Below are 18,870 nucleotides of genomic sequence, written 5' to 3'. Positions count from 1 at the left end.
GTTTTTGGTGTGTTTTCTTGAATTTTTCCTTTTTTGGTGTTTTTATCTGATGTTACTGCAGTGCTGCTGGGTCAGCTGATGCAGTTGGTGACCACTCCCACCATCCTTTACAGGGTCTCCTGATGCATCAGCTGACTGTTGGTGATACAGTTCCTTTCTGGAGACCAGCCAAGCAGGAGCAGCACTCTGGTGTCAGCCATGTCTGGTGATTGGAGTCCAGTTGCTGTAGTTATCTGCGGTGTGGAGCTTAGCAGTGGTGTACATAAGCTAAGTGCTGAGTTTTCCTACCTGTCTTTTTGTTGTTTGTACATTAGTTTACTCCCTGTCATTCTTTTCTGGTGGTTTCCACTACTGCTTACCTCCTAGGGTGGGGGTTGAGGGTTTAGCTTAGGGCTAAACAGGAGATAGGGACAGGCCGGTGACTTGGGCCTCCCTTCCCCCAAGTTAAGGAAAGACAGGGCAACCCCTTAGCCTGAGGGGCAGTTCAAGGGCCCAGGTTCCTCGTCCCCTGTTTTCCCACTACTGCTCCATGACATTATCACCAACCGTCACATTTTTTCCGGTGAGCCATGGCTCAAATGCAGGCCTTTGCTCAACTGATCCAGACCCTCACTGATGACCTTAAGGAGCTGCGGGGTCAGGTGATGCAGCAGCTTCAGCAGTTAACGGGGATCTGGGCCTCGGCTCAGTTGCAGGCTCAGCCGGAACCCAAAATATCTCTCTCTGACTGTTTCTCTCAAGTGAGAGATAAGTTTGTTATATTTAAAGATTCCTGCAAGCTGTATTTCAGGCTTCACCCTCGTTCTACACGATCTTCAGGGAGTGAGGAACAGCGTGTGGGGATTATATTCTCCCTTCTCAAGGGTGCATCCCATTCCTGGGCCTTCTCTCTGCCGACCGGTTCACCATCTTTATGGTCAGTGACGAATTTTTTGCGGCATTGGCACTGGTGTATGGGGATCCTGATGGCGTCTCCCTGGCTGAGTCTCGACTCCATAAAATCAAGCAGGGGAGTCGGCTGGCTGAGGAGTATTGCTCAGAGTTTAAGAGGTGGGCCATTGACACGCAGAGGAATGACCCTGCCCTTAGGAGCCATTTTTGTCAGGGTCTGTCACCTAGGCTACAAGATACTCTGGTGCAGTATGCTGCTCCCAGGTCATTGGAAGCTGCCATGTTCCTTGCTATCTGGGTGGATAGATGCCTCAGGGAGAGACATACACCAAATCAGCCCCATATTGTCCTTTCTAGGGAGGAGGACACAGCAGTGCAGACAGGGGTTGCCTGCGGTTTGCCATGGTATGGGGGCATGTTTTTACTGTTGGCAGAATGGTCATTTTATCAATGTCTGCCCAGCTCATGCAAAAGTACCATCACCATCTCAAAAGCTGCGTCCCCCTGGTCGTTTGGAGGGAGGTGACCAAGGTGTGCATATTTCCTCCATCTTCCCGTCTCAGTGTACCATACCTGCTGAAGTAGTGGTTGGCGGGGTATCTCAGACTGTACTGTTGCTTGTGGACAGTGGAACAGGAGTCAATTTGGTGGATGCCTGCTTTGTTCAAACCCATGGTCTGAGGAGCAGGACCCTAGCAAGACCCCTAAGCATTCAGGTCATTGACTCTGTCCCACCCAGCCAGGGGACATGGATGAAGAGTCCCTGTCATACTATATCTTGGAGGGCATGCCAACTCCCATCATTTTAGGCCTCCCATGGTTGAAAAAAACACAACCAGGTCATAGATTGGCAGTCCAGGGAAGTAGTCAGCTGGGACCAGTCGTGTAAGGACTGCTGCCCGGTAGCTACGATCTCTGCCATCTTTCTGCAACCTACCCCTTCTTCTCCAGTGGGGGCAGCAGAGGTGCTGCAAGGGAGTAGGGTCAAGACTCAACCCTCACCACAAGTAAACCTTGTGTGTCAGAGTCCTCTTAAGAGGAAGGGTCAGGGGAGGGTGGTGGTTCCCTCTGTGCATACTGGGGGTATGAGTGTGGTGACACAGGGGGACATCTCTGTTGTCGGTTCCTCATAGAGTTCACCATCTTGTGGTGAATGTATGCATGGAAATAAATGTCCAGGTCCAGACCTGTGTGTGAACAAGTACGTGTGGGTGTCCTGTTATGGACCTGGTGGTTAGGAGCACCCGGAATGACCTGATGAGTAAACTCAAAATCGGGACTAGCTCTGGGGAAGTGGGAACTCTGCTGACCGCAAACCCTACTCCTATCACACACACTAGAAATAGCCGTGGAGCGTACCTAACTCTCCCTAGACGCCTCTTCACAGCCTAATAGCTAACTACCCCTAAGGATAGAAATAGAAGCCTTACCTTGCCTCAGAGAAATTCCCCAAAGGCAAAGGCAGCCCCCCCCATATATTGACTGTGAGTTAAGAGGAAGGTCACAAACACAGGAATGAAACAGGTTTTAGCAAAGGAGGCCAGACTTAACTAAATAGTCAGAGGAAAGAAAAGGGAACTATGCGGTCAGCACAAAAAACTACAAAAAACCACGCAGAGTAAGCAAAAAGACTCCCCACACTGACTCACGGTGTGGAGGTGCCACTCTGCACCCCCAGAGCTTCCAGCTAGCAAGGGAATATCATGATAGTAAGCTGGACTAGAATTTAGCAGTACTAAGAAATATATTCAGGAAGCAGTAACAACAAATGAACTAGCAAAGACTTAGCTTCTGCTGGCGTAGACAGGTCCTCAGAGAAGTCCAAGAGAGATCTAAACCAATACTGAAACATTGACAGCTGGCATGAAGTAACGATCTGAGTGGAGTTAAATAGGGAAACAAGCATAGCAATAAACGAGGGCAGCTGATAAAGCCAAACTCAGTGACCAGCAGTTCCGCTCGAAGCCACCAGAGGGAGTCCAAGAGCAGAACTAACCAAAGTACCATTCATGACCACAGGAGGGAGTCTGAGAACGGAATTCACAACAGTACCCCCCCCCTTGAGGAGGGGTCACCGAACCCTCACCAGGGCACCCAGGCCGATCAGGACGAGCCAAATGAAAGGCACGAACTAAATCGGCAGCATGGACATCGGAGGCAACAACCCAGGAATTATCCTTCTGACCATAGCCCTTCCACTTAACCAGGTACTGAAGCTTCCGTCTCGAAATACGAGAATCCAAAATTTTTTCCACCACATACTCCAACTCCCCCTCAACCAACACTGGAGCCGGAGGATCAACAGAGGGAACCATAGGCGCCACGTACCTCCGCAACAACGACCTATGGAACACATTATGGATGGCAAAAGAAGCTGGAAGGACCAAACGAAATGACACAGGGTTGAGAATTTCAGAAATCTTATAAGGACCAATGAAACGAGGCTTAAACTTAGGAGAAGAAACCTTCATAGGAACATAACAAGAAGACAACCAAACCAAATCCCCAACACGAAGTCGGGGACCAACACAACGACGGCGGTTAGCGAAACGTTGAGCCTTCTCCTGGGACATCGTCAGATTGTCCACTACGTGAGTCCAAATTTGCTGCAACCTGTCCACCACAGAATCCACACCAGGACAGTCAGAAGGCTCAACCTGCCCCAAAGAAAAACGAGGATGAAAACCAGAATTGCAAAAAAAAGGCGAAACCAAAGTAGCAGAACTAGCCCGATTATTAAGGGCGAACTCAGCCAATGGCAAGAAGGTCACCCAATCATCCTGATCAGCAGAAACAAAGCATCTCAGATAGGTTTCCAAAGTCTGGTTGGTTCGTTCAGTTTGGCCATTTGTTTGAGGATGGAAAGCCGAAGAAAAAGACAAATCAATGCCCATCTTAGCACAAAAGGACCGCCAAAACGTAGAGACAAACTGGGAACCTCTGTCCGACACAATGTTCTCCGGAATGCCATGCAAACGAACCACATGTTGAAAAAATAATGGCACCAAATCAGAGGAGGAAGGTAATTTAGGCAAGGGTACCAAATGGACTATCTTAGAAAAGTGATCACAAACCACCCAGATGACAGACATCCTTTGAGAGACAGGAAGATCTGAAATAAAATCCATGGAAACATGCGTCCAAGGCATTTTCGGGACTGGCAAGGGCAAAAGCAACCCACTGGCACGAGAACAGCAGGGCTTAGCCCGAGCACAAGTCCCACAGGACTGCACAAAAGAACGCACATCCCGTGACAAGGAAGGCCACCAAAAGGACCTAGCCACCAAATCTCTGGTACCAAAAATCCCAGGATGAGCGGCCAACACCGAGCAATGAACCTCAGAAATAACTCTGCTAGTCCACCTATCAGGGACAAACAGTTTCTCCGCTGGACAACGGTCAGGTCTATCAGCCTGAAACTCCTGCAGCACCCGCGACATATCAGGGGAGATGGCAGACAGAATTAACCCCTCTTTGAGAATACCAGCCGGCTCTGGGACTCCCGGAGAATCAGGCACAAAACTCCTAGAAAGGGCATCCGCCTTCACATTCTTAGAACCTGGAAGGTATGAGACCACAAAATCGAAACGGGAGAAAAACAGCGACCATCGAGCTTGTCTAGGATTCAACCGCTTGGCAGACTCGAGATAAGTCAGATTTTTGTGATCCGTCAAGACCACCACGCGGTGCTTGGCTCCCTCAAGCCAATGTCGCCACTCCTCGAATGCCCACTTCATAGCTAGCAGCTCCTGATTGCCAACATCATAGTTACGCTCAGCAGGCGAAAACTTTCTAGAAAAGAAGGCACATGGCTTCATCACAGAGCCATCAGAACTTCTTTGAGACAAAACAGCCCCTGCTCCAATCTCAGAAGCATCAACCTTGACCTGAAAAGGGAGCGAAACATCTGGCTGACGCAACACAGGGGCCAAAGAAAAACGACGTTTCAGCTCCTGAAAAGCCTCAACGGCCGCAGAGGACCAATTCACCACATCAGCACCTTTATTGGTCAAATCAGTCAAAGGTTTAACCACACTAGAAAAATTAGCGATGAAGCGACGGTAAAAATTAGCAAAGCCCAGGAATTTCTGGAGGCTCTTCACAGATGTAGGTTGAGTCCAATCATAAATGGCCTGAACTTTAACAGGATCCATCTCGATAGTAGAAGGAGAAAAAATGAAGCCCAAAAAGGAAACCTTCTGAACTCCGAAGAGACACTTAGACCCCTTCACAAACAACGCATTAGCACAAAGGACCTGGAACACCATCCTAACCTGCCTTACATGAGACTCCCAGTCATCCGAAAACACCAAAATATCATCCAAATATACAACCATGAACCTATCCAGATACTTCCGGAAGATGTCGTGCATAAAGGACTGAAACACAGATGGAGCATTTGAAATCCCGAATGGCATTACCAGGTACTCAAAATGGCCCTCGGGCGTATTAAATGCTGTTTTCCATTCATCGCCCTGTTTAATACGCACAAGGTTATACGCCCCTCGAAGATCTATCTTGGTGAACCAACTAGCCCCCTTAATCCGAGCAAACAAATCAGACAGCAGAGGCAAAGGGTACTGAAATTTGACCGTGATTTTATTGAGAAGGCGGTAATCTATACAGGGTCTCAGAGAACCATCCTTCTTGGCCACAAAAAAGAACCCTGCTCCCAACGGTGATGAAGACAGGCGAATATGCCCTTTCTCCAAGGACTCCTTTATATAACTCTGCATAGCGGCGTGCTCTGGCACAGATAAATTGAAAAGTCGGCCCTTAGCGAACTTACTACCAGGAATCAAATTTATAGCACAATCACAATCCCTATGAGGGGGTAGGACACTGGATTTGGGCTCATCAAATACATCCTGGTAATCCGACAAAAACTCAGGGACTTCAGAAGGAGAGGAAGAAGAAATTGACACCAACGGAACATCGCCATGTACCCCTTGACAACCCCAACTAGACACAGACATTGATTTCCAATCCAATACTGGATTATGAACCTGTAGCCATGGCAAACCCAACACGATCACATCATGCAAATTATGCAACACCAAAAAGCGAATATCTTCCCGATGTGCAGGAGCCATGCACATGGTCAACTGAGTCCAGTACTGAGGTTTATTCTTGGCCAAGGCGTGGCATCAATTCCCCTTAATGGAATAGGATACTGCAAAGGCTCCAAGAAAAAACCACAGTGCCTGGCAAACTCCAAGTCCATCAAATTCAGGGCAGCGCCTGAATCCACAAATGCCATAACCGAGTAGGATGACAAAGAGCAAATCAGAGTAACAGACAAAAGAAATTTAGGCTGTACAGTACCAATGGTGACAGACCTAGCGAACCGCTTAGTGCGCCTAGGACAATCAGAGATAGCATGAGCGGGATCACCACAGTAATAACACAGCCCATTCTGACATCTGTGTTCTTGCCGTTCAGTTCTGGTCAAAGTTCTATCACATTGCATAAGCTCAGGCCTCTGCTCAGAGGACACCGCCAAATGGTGCACAAGCTTGCGCTCACGCAAACGCCGATCAATTTGAATGGCCAAGGACATTGATTAATTCAGACCAGCAGGCGTGGGGAACCCCACCATAACATCCTTAAGGGCTTCAGAAAGACCCTTTCTAAAAATTGCTGCCAGGGCACACTCATTCCATTGAGTAAGCACAGACCATTTTCTAAACTTCTGACAATATACCTCCGCTTCATCCTGACCCTGACACAAAGCTAGCAAGATTTTCTCTGCCTGATCCACTGAATTTGGTTCGTTATAAAGCAATTCAAGCGCCAGAAAAAACGCATCTACATTAAGCAATGCAGGATCTCCTGGCGCAAGGGAGAATGCCCAGTCTTGAGGGTCGCCACGCAACAAAGAAATAATAATTTTTACTTGCTGAATGGGGTCACCAGAGGAGCGGGGTTTCAAAGCAAGAAACAATTTACAATTATTTTTGAAATTCAGAAACTTAGATCTATCCCCAGAAAACAAATCAGGAATTGGAATTCTTGGCTCTAACATCGGATTCTGAACTACATAATCTTGAATGCTTTGTACCCTTGCAGTAAGTTGATCCATACAAGAGGACAGACCTGGAATATCCATATCTACACCTGAGTCCTGAACCACCCAGAGGTTAAGGGGAAAAGAGAGACAAAACACACTGCAAAGAAAAAAAAATGGGTTCAGAACTTCTCTTATCCCTCTTTTGAGATGCATTAACACTTTGTAGGCCAGCTGTACTGTTATGGACCTGGTGGTTAGGAGCACCCGGAATGACCTGATGAGTAAACTCAAAATCGGGACTAGCTCTGGGTAAGTGGGAACTCTGCTGACCGCAAACCCTACTCCTATCACACACACTAGAAATAGCCGTGGAGCGTACCTAACTTTCCATAGACGCCTCTTCACAGCCTAAGAGCTAACTACCCCTAAAGATAGAAATAGAAGCCTTACCTTGCCTCAGAGAAATTCCCCAAAGGCAAAGTCAGCCCCCCACATATATTGACTGTGAGTTAAGAGGAAGGTCACAAACACAGGAATGAAACAGGTTTTAGCAAAGGAGGCCAGACTTAACTAAATAGTCAGAGGAAAGAAAAGGGAACTATGCGGTCAGCACAAAAAACTACAAAAACCACGCAGAGTAAGCAAAAAGACTCCCCACACCGACTCACGGTGTGGAGGTGCCACTCTGCACCCCCAGAGCTTCCAGCTAGCAAGGGAATATCATGATAGTAAGCTGGACTAGAATTTAGCAGTACTAAGAAATATATTCAGGAAGCAGTAACAACAAATGAACTAGCAAAGACTTAGCTTCTGCTGGCATAGACAGGTCCTCAGAGAAGTCCAAGAGAGATCTGAACCAATACTGAAACATTGACAGTTGGCATGAAGTAACGATCTGAGTGGAGTTAAATAGGGAAACAAGCATAGCAATAAACGAGGGCAGCTGATAAAGCCAACCTCAGTGACCAGCAGTTCCGCTCGAAGCCACCAGAGGGAGTCCAAGAGCAGAACTAGCCAAAGTACCATTCATGACCACAGGAGGGAGTCCGAGAACGGAATTCACAACAGTGTCCGCCAAAAACATAGGGTGGAAGTATGCTAGGGTGATCGGGCCGTATCGGGTATCGGACATTCTCAGCCCATGGACTATCCAGCTGGAGTTACCCCCAGTTATCCACATACACAACTCATTCCACAGGTTGGTGCTCTGGAGATTTGTGGCGCCTCCGTAGACTACATTATCGTCACCTCCATCTGGCTGCATTTGCTGTAAACCTGAGGGTCAGGTGACTGCAGAGGTGAACTCTGGTGGATCGAGGTGTCCTCACCCTGTGTCGTTTACTGGTGAGGTCTCGTGTTGAGGGTCCAGAGGCCCCTCATTGAACGGGGGGGGTACTGCCACAATCCATTTTTGGATTTGTGGCAGCTCTAGTTCCACTCAGTATAAAACTTTTTTTTCTTTTTGGACTATTGGACTATTGGGGGTTAATATCAGCTTTTCCTTCTCATCCCGTTTTCCCACTACTGCCCCATGACATTAATAAGTCATTGACCACTTGGATATATATCTTTTATGTGTTTTTTCTTAATGTGAGCATTGATGTAACCTGCATCTGTGAAATTTACTATGTGTGATAAGTTAAATAGCCTATATACCAAACCAACACCAACAATTCATAATCCAAAAGATGAAATAACATGGAAGGGTGCAAGGATGTGTAGGAAAGGTTCAGTGCAAAACCATAAATATCATACCAAAGAAAAACCACTAGTAGAACCAAAATTACTAAAAGTAGAAACTTTATTGAAATCACAATAAAATATTTAATCCAAAAGTTTTGAAAATTATACAGGGAAATTACAATAGTAAGCCAAACGGTGGGACCACGGTGATAAAACAAGTAAAAAAGAGTAGTAATCCTCAGGCCAAGTAAACATGACAAGCAAGTCAAAAGTGCAAGTGCATTGTGCTAAAGTGGATATCATTGTACAATGACAGAGTAATTACCAAAAGTGGAAAAAACACTGTAAGCACACAGAATCCATAGATTCTAACAGCCATACAAAAAAGTGCAAGACCGATAGTCATTGGCATAAAGTGCATAAAGATCTGAGAATTTCCTGTAAGACCGTGGAGCCACCCTATCGCGCGTTTCAGTGTAGTGCCTTCTCCCGGGGGTCATGTTTACTTGGTCTGAGGATTACTACTCTTTTTTGCTTGTTTTATCACCGTGGTCCCACCTTTTGGCTTACTATTGTCCTTTCCCTGTATAATTTTCAATACTTTTGGATTATATATTTTATTGTGATTTCAATAAAGTTTCTACTTTTAGTAATTTTGGTTCTACTAGTGCTTTTTCATTGGTATGATATTTGTGTGATAAGTACCTAGTAAATTAATACCGTATGGAACTTTGGCCCATAATAGACAGAAGGGATGGATATAAGAACTTTCTTTAACAGGACTAGTAAACACCTGTTGTTTGCATCATATTTTGCATATGTACCTTCGTTGATAACTTTTTAAACTTTGTGTATGTTGAAGGGAACCTGTCACCAGGTTTGGCCGATACGAGTTACTATCAACCCCTTATAGGGCTATATACAGCATTTTATAATGCTGTATATCTGCCTCCGATCTGACCTGTGAGAGATGAAAAATAACTTTTCTTGTACTCTCCTGTGGGGCTGTCCGGTCCGAGGGGTGTCGCTCTTCTTGATCCGGTGCCTCCCATCTTCTTAATATCGCCGTCCTCCTTCTTGGTTCGTGTGGATGATGCATCCCTGCATCATCCACACAGGCTCCTCGGAATCGTTCTCCTGCGCAGGTGTACTTATCTGCCCTGTTGAGGGCAGAGCAAAGTACTGCAGTGCGCAGGTGCCGAAAAAAGTTAAAGAAGCCCAGCGCCTGCACACTGCAGGACTTTAAGTATACCTGCACAGAAGCACGAATCCGGGGAGCCTGTATAGATGGTGCAGGGACGCGTCATACACATGAAGCAAGCAGGAGGACAGGGATTGTAAGAAGATGGGAGTCGTTGGACCAAGACCAGTGACGCCCATCGGACCAGACCACCCCCCAGGTGAGTATAATAAAAGTTGTTTTTTTTTCTCCTACAGGTCGGATTGGAGGCTGATATACAGCATTATAAAATTGTGTATATCAGCCCTGAATGGCGGTGGCTGTATCTCTTATTAGCCAAACCTGGTGACAGGTTTCCTTTAAATAAAGGTTTATACTTTTTTCAATACTTGAAAAAATACATCATTGCATCAGTGTAGACTTGCTCGTAAAGTGGCCTGCGTGTAATCCAATTCTGTATTGTATTGATGGAGAACCAAGGGAAGAAAGAGAGAGTCACTGTATGTAATCATTTTGTATGAAAAATTAAATTATCTGTTCAACTGTAATATTCAATAATCTTTTCTATAAAGAGAAACCACCAACTACTAGCCTGTACTTATGAATGGGCAAAGAACTTATAGGTCTCTCAATTAAAGGTGATTGTTTCTGTATAAAAATTGTGGAAAAGCAAAACAAAAGACACCATACATAGTAAATTAAATATTTTTGTAGTAGACCATAAGATATATTATAATATTGCAGCGCTGATGCTGGTATTACAAGCTATTAAGGCTCTTTAAATTCTCACTACCTAAGACAGAAAAGTGTTTTTTGCGCATCTTATCTTTCATTGGAACAAGAGTATTTTTGGAAATGTTCTCACCAGCTGCCTGATGGCCTATGTAACATTCACACCTTTAATATAATGATAGACTGAGCTGGTTTACTGTATCCTGCACTGATGCCAAAATTATAACTCTGTTTTAATTACCACTGAAACAAATCTTTTCTGTTCTGTAAATCTAGTTACTGCAAAGTATAACTCAATTTATTGCAAAGAGAAAAGGTTAGTCAGGTGCATGTGACATGGTCATAGATTGTACATTCATTGGGCATTAAAGTAATTTGGATAAATATACTGTAGAAATAAAGACAAAACACACATTTGATATTTTCCATATAAAATATAACAGTCAGACACTAAGTTTAAGTTAAAAATCTGAGAACTCTAAAACCAAATTTCTTCAATAAGGCCTGGTTCACATTTGCGTTTCTGTGTGCAGCGTATGATCTGCATACATCCACATGCGGATGATGTCGAGATGAGGAGACTTAAAGCCACAATGCTCCTCTGGGAGTATTTTGCATATTTCCCAGAGGAGCATTGCGGCTTTAAGTCTCCTCATCTTGACATGCTTAACATGTCACTCTCCGCAAGAAGAAATGATACTTCTTGGATCCCGGTCAGATGCCTCTCACTCAGCCAAACCAGATCTCCACTTTGCACTGATGAGGGGCAGTACCCCCGAAACACAGTGTCTGCAAATTGAGATTCTGGTTTGGCTCTTATCCTAAGTCATGTGACAAGGTTTGCTAAAGGGTCAACATTGTCTGTTAGGATTGCTACTTCCAATAGGTGGCACTAGAGTTCTAGTCCTCTTCCTCTCTGAAGAGACAATTTGCATATTTCCCAGAGGAGCATTGCGGCTTTAAGCCTCCTCATCTTGACATGCTCAACATGTCACTTTCCGCAAGGGGAAACGATACTTCTTGGATCCCGGTCAGACGCCTCTCAATCAGCCAAACCAGATCTCCACTTTGCACTGATGAGGGGCAGTACTTTGAAACACACTGTCTGCAAATTGAGATTCTCGTTTGGCTCTTATTCTAAGTCATGTGACAAAAAAACGGACATGTCAAAATGTGGGTAACACAAAAACATGGTCCGTTTGAAAACACAGACATTTGCTTAGACCCATAGATTACAATGGGTGTGCATTACCACGTGTCTCTAATACGTGTGAAGCGGATGCCACACTTACTGGAAAAATAGACATGTGAAGTAGGTATTAATGTTTTCTTTTACTTGGGAGATGTGATGGTTCTTAATACAAGGTGGTAGAAACAATTTTCAAAAATAGTTTATTTTTCCCATGCAATAAAAACTGAAATCTGCTCTGTAGACTATATGTGAGGGCCTGATAGATTTGAATTACAAGTTTGTAATACACAGTGATATTTTACTGCCTGTCTACTGTAGCTCCGCTATTGGTATTGTGTTGGATCTGGATCTACAGCACAACCCTATGCAGGAGAAAGAGGCTTTGATTTAGTACAGACATAGTTCATGGGCAAGTGTTTTTTCTAATCCCATACAACCTATGTAATGTGGCTCATGTTACACTGCATTGAGAATTTGATCCTGAAGCTTGCTTATAACTCGCTATGGTTTCCTCATGCAGCACAAAAAAATGGATATGAAGCCAGTAATTGTAGTCCATGGAGGTGCGTGGGCAATACCAGATGATCTTGCAGATTGCAGCAAAATTGGTGTTAAGAATGCAGCAACTTGTGGGTTTTCCATACTTGCTAAAGGTGGAAGTTCTTTGGAAGCTGTAGAGGCTGCTGTGCAAAGCCTAGAAGATAACAAAGCATTTGATGCAGGTATTATTATGATGTCTATTTTTTTAATTTATTTTTTTTTAAGAATTAAATTCTATTTGCACTGCTAACATTGACATCAATACTTCCAATGAAATTTATTTTATATCTTTGTACTATTTCTCTTAAAATAACATAGTGAAAAATAACAAATTAAAATAGTACAGTCCTAATTGAAAGTATAGGTTCATCTTTAGTAAACCTTGTGTGAGCCTCTTGTACATTTTATGAAACTGTGTAAACAAAAATTCTTCAGATTACAATGAGTTCAAATTTTCCTCTAAGTCCTCTAAAGTACAACACTAAACTTCCATGGGATTTGGACTTGTTCTTCACCAATATCCCACATGCTCAATAGATTTTAAAATCTAGGCAATTTGAAGGACAAATCAATACCTTTAAATCTTTTTCATGCTCCACAAACCATTCCTGAACCATTTTTGTGGCGTGGAAATGCACATTATCCTACTGAAAGAGTCCACTGCCATTAAGAAATAATGTTGTTAGGAAAGGGTATCCTTGGACAACAACAATATTTTGGTCGCATCCCCTTGGAGCCATTTTTTTTACCAGCAGAAGCATAACAGGCATATTTCTCTGCCTCTGCCTGCTTGGTTTTTTACTGTAGTTCTCGTGCCATGTCTTTTAAAGGTAAGCAACATCCCTGAACCTGGCCATCCACATAATGTAAAGCAAAACTTATTCTTTCAGAACATTCGACAATCTTCCATTGCTCAACAATAAGTTATAATATTCACTGTTGTGGCATTGGACAGCATGGGCACAAACATTGGTCGGCAACTTCACAGACCGTACAAATGAGCATTTTCAGCAATTTTTACTACAGTAGCACTTTGTGTGGTCATCATTGAAACTTGGGCATCCATGACTTTGTAACTACCATAAAGGTTCAAAAGGAATGTAAAGTCCAGAAAAATGGATCCATAAAATCTAGTTGTTTATATTATTGAAAAGCCATAACAATTCAAACCAACACCATGTAAAATGGCAGACGTGTTTCAAACTGTGTCTAACATGGTGTTAGACTTGATTTTTACGGCTTTTCATAAAAATCTACTGTATATTTTAGAAGGATCCATTTTGCTGGATCTTACATTCCTTTTGCACTATTGGGCTAGATATACTAAGAGGTCTCTGTGCAATGTTGACCTTTTTCCCCCGGTGAGCTGACTAACTCTCCTTTTTGACGACCCTAAAGGTTGCTCTGCCTTTGACCAGTTTGTCTAAGTACTAACCACTGCATATGGGGAATACTTCAGAAGACCTGCTGTTTTTGAGATGTTCTGCCCAAGTTGTCTAGCCATAAAACTTTGCCCCATTTTTCCTGCTTAAAAAACATTAATTTTTACGAACTCTCTGTTCACTTACTTCCTGATACACACCACGCATGACAGTTACCAGTGTGCTGGCATAGTGTTATTAGTTCATCTGTCAGTGGTTGTAAGGTTTTGGCTTAGTGTAGGTACTGGTGAAAGAACACAAGCAAATGTCACCAGAATTAACAACTTAGTGTCATTTCCTATATATGTGGTAATAATAAAAATTTAAAATGATGAATTTTGCTAAGCACAAGAAAACAAGTTATATTTATTTTCCTTCCAGAATAATGTATTATGTTTAGAAACTATTTCTATCCTGCTTTTATGTATCTGCTGTTTTTAATATTACGTGTGATCTCATCTGGTGTGAAATACACCAGCTACCCAAAGTATTTATCTGCAAAATGAATGACACCAGTGCCCTGCAGACTTTATGATTAAAAAAAAAGCAAGACAGAAATTTTTATGACTAAAACAGTGCAATGATATTATTAGATTGCCAACAGCACCGTATTTACTTAAAAGCTTGTGACAATAAAAGCAAATATTTTTCACTGTAATCAAGTCTAATAGCTGCCAGGATAGTTGTAGCAAATAGCTATGAAATGGTTTTTCTAATATTTTTCCAAAGCTTTAGGGCAATAATGTTTCTATGTTTCGAACTGAATTGCATCCTACAGGTCATGGGGCTGTGTTGAATGCGGACGGTGATGTGGAACTTGATGCAATTATAATGGATGGCAAAGATCTTGCTGTAGGCGCAGTCTCTTGCATCAAAAATATTGCGAACCCTGTCATGTTTGCCCGCAAAATCATGGAGCAGGTAAAATACTATTCTTTTGTCTTGTTTTAAATTGCAAACTGCATGTAACTTAAAAACACAAAATACAAAAATACGATACCAGAAATGTGGGTCTAAATACATGAATGTAATGTGGATAAATAGTAGTAATCTATACAATTCTGAACCTGGTTACATTAGAACTATACTTTGCCCTTTCATTTCCCATTAGGACAGTTGTAATAAATTCACAAAAACCATAGAATGTATTCAGGTCTATTTTATTTTTCAGTGATAATCTGAGGGTTGCTTGCTACTGTGTTTCCCATAGTAAAGCATTGAAGTTACCTCGATTTTACAAGGTCTCATGGGCAACCAATAATCACACTATGGCTCTTGCCTTTAGTTAGAAAAATGGACATCAACTAAAAAAAAGAAATATTTTAGTACCCACTTCATAGGTCAAAATTTTACTTTCCTGAACATTTTTTGTTTTATTTTCTTGTCCAACTACCCAATAAAAAGAGATTTATGCTGATATATTTAATTAAAAGGGCTACCTGTAATTTCTGCATTGATGGCGTAGGATAGGTCATCAATATCTGGTCAGTGGAGGTGCAAAACCTGACACGCCCACCAACCCGCACAGCTCCGTCAACTGTATAGTGACTCAGGCACTGGCGTACACAGACAGAAAAGGGGCCCTACGCTAGAGCAAAAACTGGGCTATTTGCAGTCCAATAGCCCATCATAATGCACAATTCCACCTGTTTTGGAGGTGTAAATGGTTCCCCTACCTTCTTAGGCCCTTGTGAAGCTGAAGTGATTGGACTAATGGTGTGTCTACTCCTGGTTTGCAACCAATTACTGCACATCCATCCCCTATTGATTAGAGTACAGGTTGGAGGTGTAGCATTTGTCCGAGTACACTATATAGTTGACGGAGCTGACTGAGTACTTCTGCTGGCAACAAGATCAGCAGGTGTGTTGGGTGTCATACCACCACCTATCAGATATTGATAACCTATCCTAAGGATAGGCCATCAATATAAAAGTTCTGGACAAGCTGTTTAATGATTATCAAGCACCTTTCCTATTCTAACACAGGTGCATGGTACCTGCACATCATGCATGCATCCTGGCAGCTATCAGTGGACATGATGTCACTGATCATGCTCACCTCCATCTGCAGAAGTGAGGGCAGCTAAAATAATCCTTTAATTTATCATTCCAGTTGTCCAATGATTATCACAAATTGCTTGTGAACTCCCCCGTTACCCTGCAAATATCATATCTGATCATATCTGATGCACTGAAAAAGTATAATCCAGACCTGTGATGCACTTGCAGCAGAAAATTAATGTTATGAGGCAAATATAATCCCAAAATATCCATAGGTTCCATGACAATAATAGATGACACAGCATAATTTTTTATCATATCTACACTAAGAGAAGTATAAACATAGTAAGAAGTCAATGTTGGGTTCCTAAAGTAGAAAAAAGTTGTGGTCAGGATTGTTCACCTTTTGAATGAGCTTCACATGTTTGAAACAAACTTGTTTGCCAACAATTTTGTCCTGCTCAGTTTTGGGGTTGAGTGTAAAATTATGTCCAACTTGCCTTTTTTCCCCTCTGTGTTTTGTGTTATTTCAATAGACACAAAGTAAATAAACGTGTATAGCAAAATATGTGTAATTGCAATCATTTTCTGCGAAAAATAACTTTCTGGAACAATTTCAAAGGTGAAAACACTTTCAGGCATAAGTAGCAAATGAAACCTAATTTGAAAGACAGAATATTTATCAGTATTTGGTTTTCATTAACAAACGAAAGAAGAAACATTCCATGTAATGAAGTATTTCCCTAAAGAGTTGACTAAAATGAGCTGTTTTCCATGACATACTGTATCTATACTGTACAGTAGGTTCCTGTCACTTTATGATTCTCTATCATGGTATTCATAGCTTTTAGTATAATTCACAAAACTTACATATTTATTCTATTCTATGCATAACTAATTAATACAATGACATCACTTTATCCCTTTTAACAGCTTTATGATTTTTGCCGCACATGTATATATACTGTATATACAGTGGGGAAAAATGTATTTAGTCAGTGACCAATTGTGCAAGTTCTCCCACTTAAAAAGATGACAATGGCCTGTAATTGACATATATGAGAGTCAAGATGAGATAGCAAATACAGAAAATCACCTTGTCTGATCTGACAAGATTTATTTTGCAAATTATGGTAGAAAATAAGTATTTGGCTATGAACAAAAGTTCACCTCAATACAATATTTTGTTAAATAACCTTTATTGGCAATAAAGTATCATTCTCCTTCTCCTGAATTGAAATACAGAGGGACTTGCATTTTGATCTCTAGCTCTCTTTTCTGGAAGTTTATGGAGTCTTGTACCAGTGAAGAGGGCAGGCTTTCGTTACTTAAGGGTCAAATTGCCTCTCAAATTTACAAGTTTGCATCTCCTTATCTTCCTAACTCGGGTAAATTCTGCATTCTACTGAGATAACTTGAGTTATTGGAACAGTTTTCCAAAGGCACGCTGGTGTTAGGGGACGACGTTAATTGTGGCACTGGATCCTTCCATTGATGTGTCTAAGGGGGCATCATGTATGTCCCAGTTGGACTTGTGGCGTATTAGACAGGGACATCATAAGCATCAATTAATTGACACTTGGAGGCTTTTGCACTCCTCAGATAGAGATTATAGTTGGAGCGCCCCCAGATGCAGGGCTGCGGGGTACTCGGTACCTGGGGTTGTCACGGTGGCTAGACCCGGTCCATGACCCTGCTAAGGGGCGTCCAATGAAAGGTGTGTTGAGGGTGCGTGGTGCAGGTCGCGATGAATAACAAGGACACAGGGTTGCAGTCTCTTTACCTCTTTACTGAAGGCTTCGGGATCCGCAATCCAGAGTACTGCTAACAGGGCTGGCTGAGACCGGCCGGTCCGAAGGCACATCCAGAGTTTCCTTTGCAGGTGGAGATCAGTGCCTACCTTCTAGCACCTGTGTGTTGTAGTACCTCCCTGCTGAGCACCACGGGATAGTCCTCACAACTGTTGTGTCTGTTTCTGATGTTCTTTCTCCCAATTTGTATCTGTTCTGATGTTCTTCTCCGTCCCCCAGATGATATGGCTAGGACGCACCCGTATGACGGGTAGGCCTGGAGTTCTTCCGGGACCCTAGCATCGCCCCTCTCCCACAATTGCCCCCTATGTCTGCTTAGGTGATTTAGGTGAGACAGCCAACCTATAATCAACTGTCCTGCCGCTGTTTGAAGTACTGCTTGGAGCCCAATACTTCCTCGGCGTTCCGGCCACCGGCTACGCGCCTCAGTAGGCTGTTGCCACGATCTTAAGGCACGACTCCTACTGGTTTATCTCCTTTTTGCTGCGATCTCGTTTCTCACTTCTCCACAATAAACCTCACTTCATTTCCTTTCTTAGGATGCCACCGCATTCAAGTGCAGGCGCAGCTCCGTAACGTTCTGTCCTGTTCGCTAGGCCTCTGTCAGGATCCCACCCCTGACAGGGACCCCCCTGAATCTTCCCCTGCAACACCCTCTGCCACAGGATGTTGCCTGCATCAAACCCAGTCAGCTTCTGGCTAACTTCCTATCCAGTCCCCAGTTTTACCAGATTGTGAGGAGTGGCCTAATACATAGAACCCTTTGCTCCCCCTGGTAGCCAGAGTGTGAAGTGTAATGTGTGACTGTGATACCTGGTCAGGTGAACTCCTTTAGTGCCATCAGACGTACTATCACTCCCCTTAGTGGCGGAGCGTCAGTACTGCAACGACCAGGTCCCTGGGGCGCTGCACTCCCCCCCGGTTAAATCCAATACTCTCGGACTGGGAAGAAAACAACAATACATGTCAGCAAAAGACATACAAAATTTTGAAATGCAATGAACAAGTAAATATAACAGTGCTTCCCTTTATGGGAGGTGAGGACTCTTGAACGTTACAAACAAAAACATGTTTAAATATTTTAAATAACATACTATAAATAACTTCTACTACCCAGCCGGGTATTCTACTAAGTGCAAATTCTGAACAATAATTTAACTTTTCCTTTAAGGGCATATAGGCTGAACCCACTAAAGGCTTACTATAAAACTCTGAAATATAAATTAACTTCTTCTTTACTTCTCTTTTCTAAGTGCAACATTTTCCTTTTTACTCTCTGATTTTTCATATGCAGGACCGCCTGTCTATCTGCCCAGGCCTACTGCCTCTTTTCTTAGTACAGGATCAATTAACCATCTCTCTATGGCTCTCAGGAGGACTCACTAACTAACCCCTACAGGTTTACTTTA

General features: G+C 43.0%; 1 protein-coding gene across 1 annotated transcript in view; it reads left to right on the top strand.

Annotated features, from left to right (window-relative positions):
• Positions 1–18,870, top strand: part of LOC143809939 (isoaspartyl peptidase/L-asparaginase-like) — a 131,977-nt gene that overhangs the window by 13,874 nt on the left and 99,233 nt on the right. Inside the window, exons 2-3 of the mRNA XM_077292886.1 lie at positions 12,209–12,410; positions 14,428–14,570. Of these exons, the coding sequence (XP_077149001.1) occupies positions 12,218–12,410; positions 14,428–14,570 (336 nt within the window). The 5' untranslated portion in view covers positions 12,209–12,217. The remainder of the gene's footprint in view (positions 1–12,208; positions 12,411–14,427; positions 14,571–18,870) is intronic.

This window comes from Ranitomeya variabilis, chromosome 2, assembly GCF_051348905.1.
Source record: "Ranitomeya variabilis isolate aRanVar5 chromosome 2, aRanVar5.hap1, whole genome shotgun sequence".
Classification (NCBI taxonomy): Eukaryota; Metazoa; Chordata; class Amphibia; order Anura; family Dendrobatidae; genus Ranitomeya; species Ranitomeya variabilis.
This window is presented reverse-complemented; position numbering and strand designations above follow the sequence as displayed.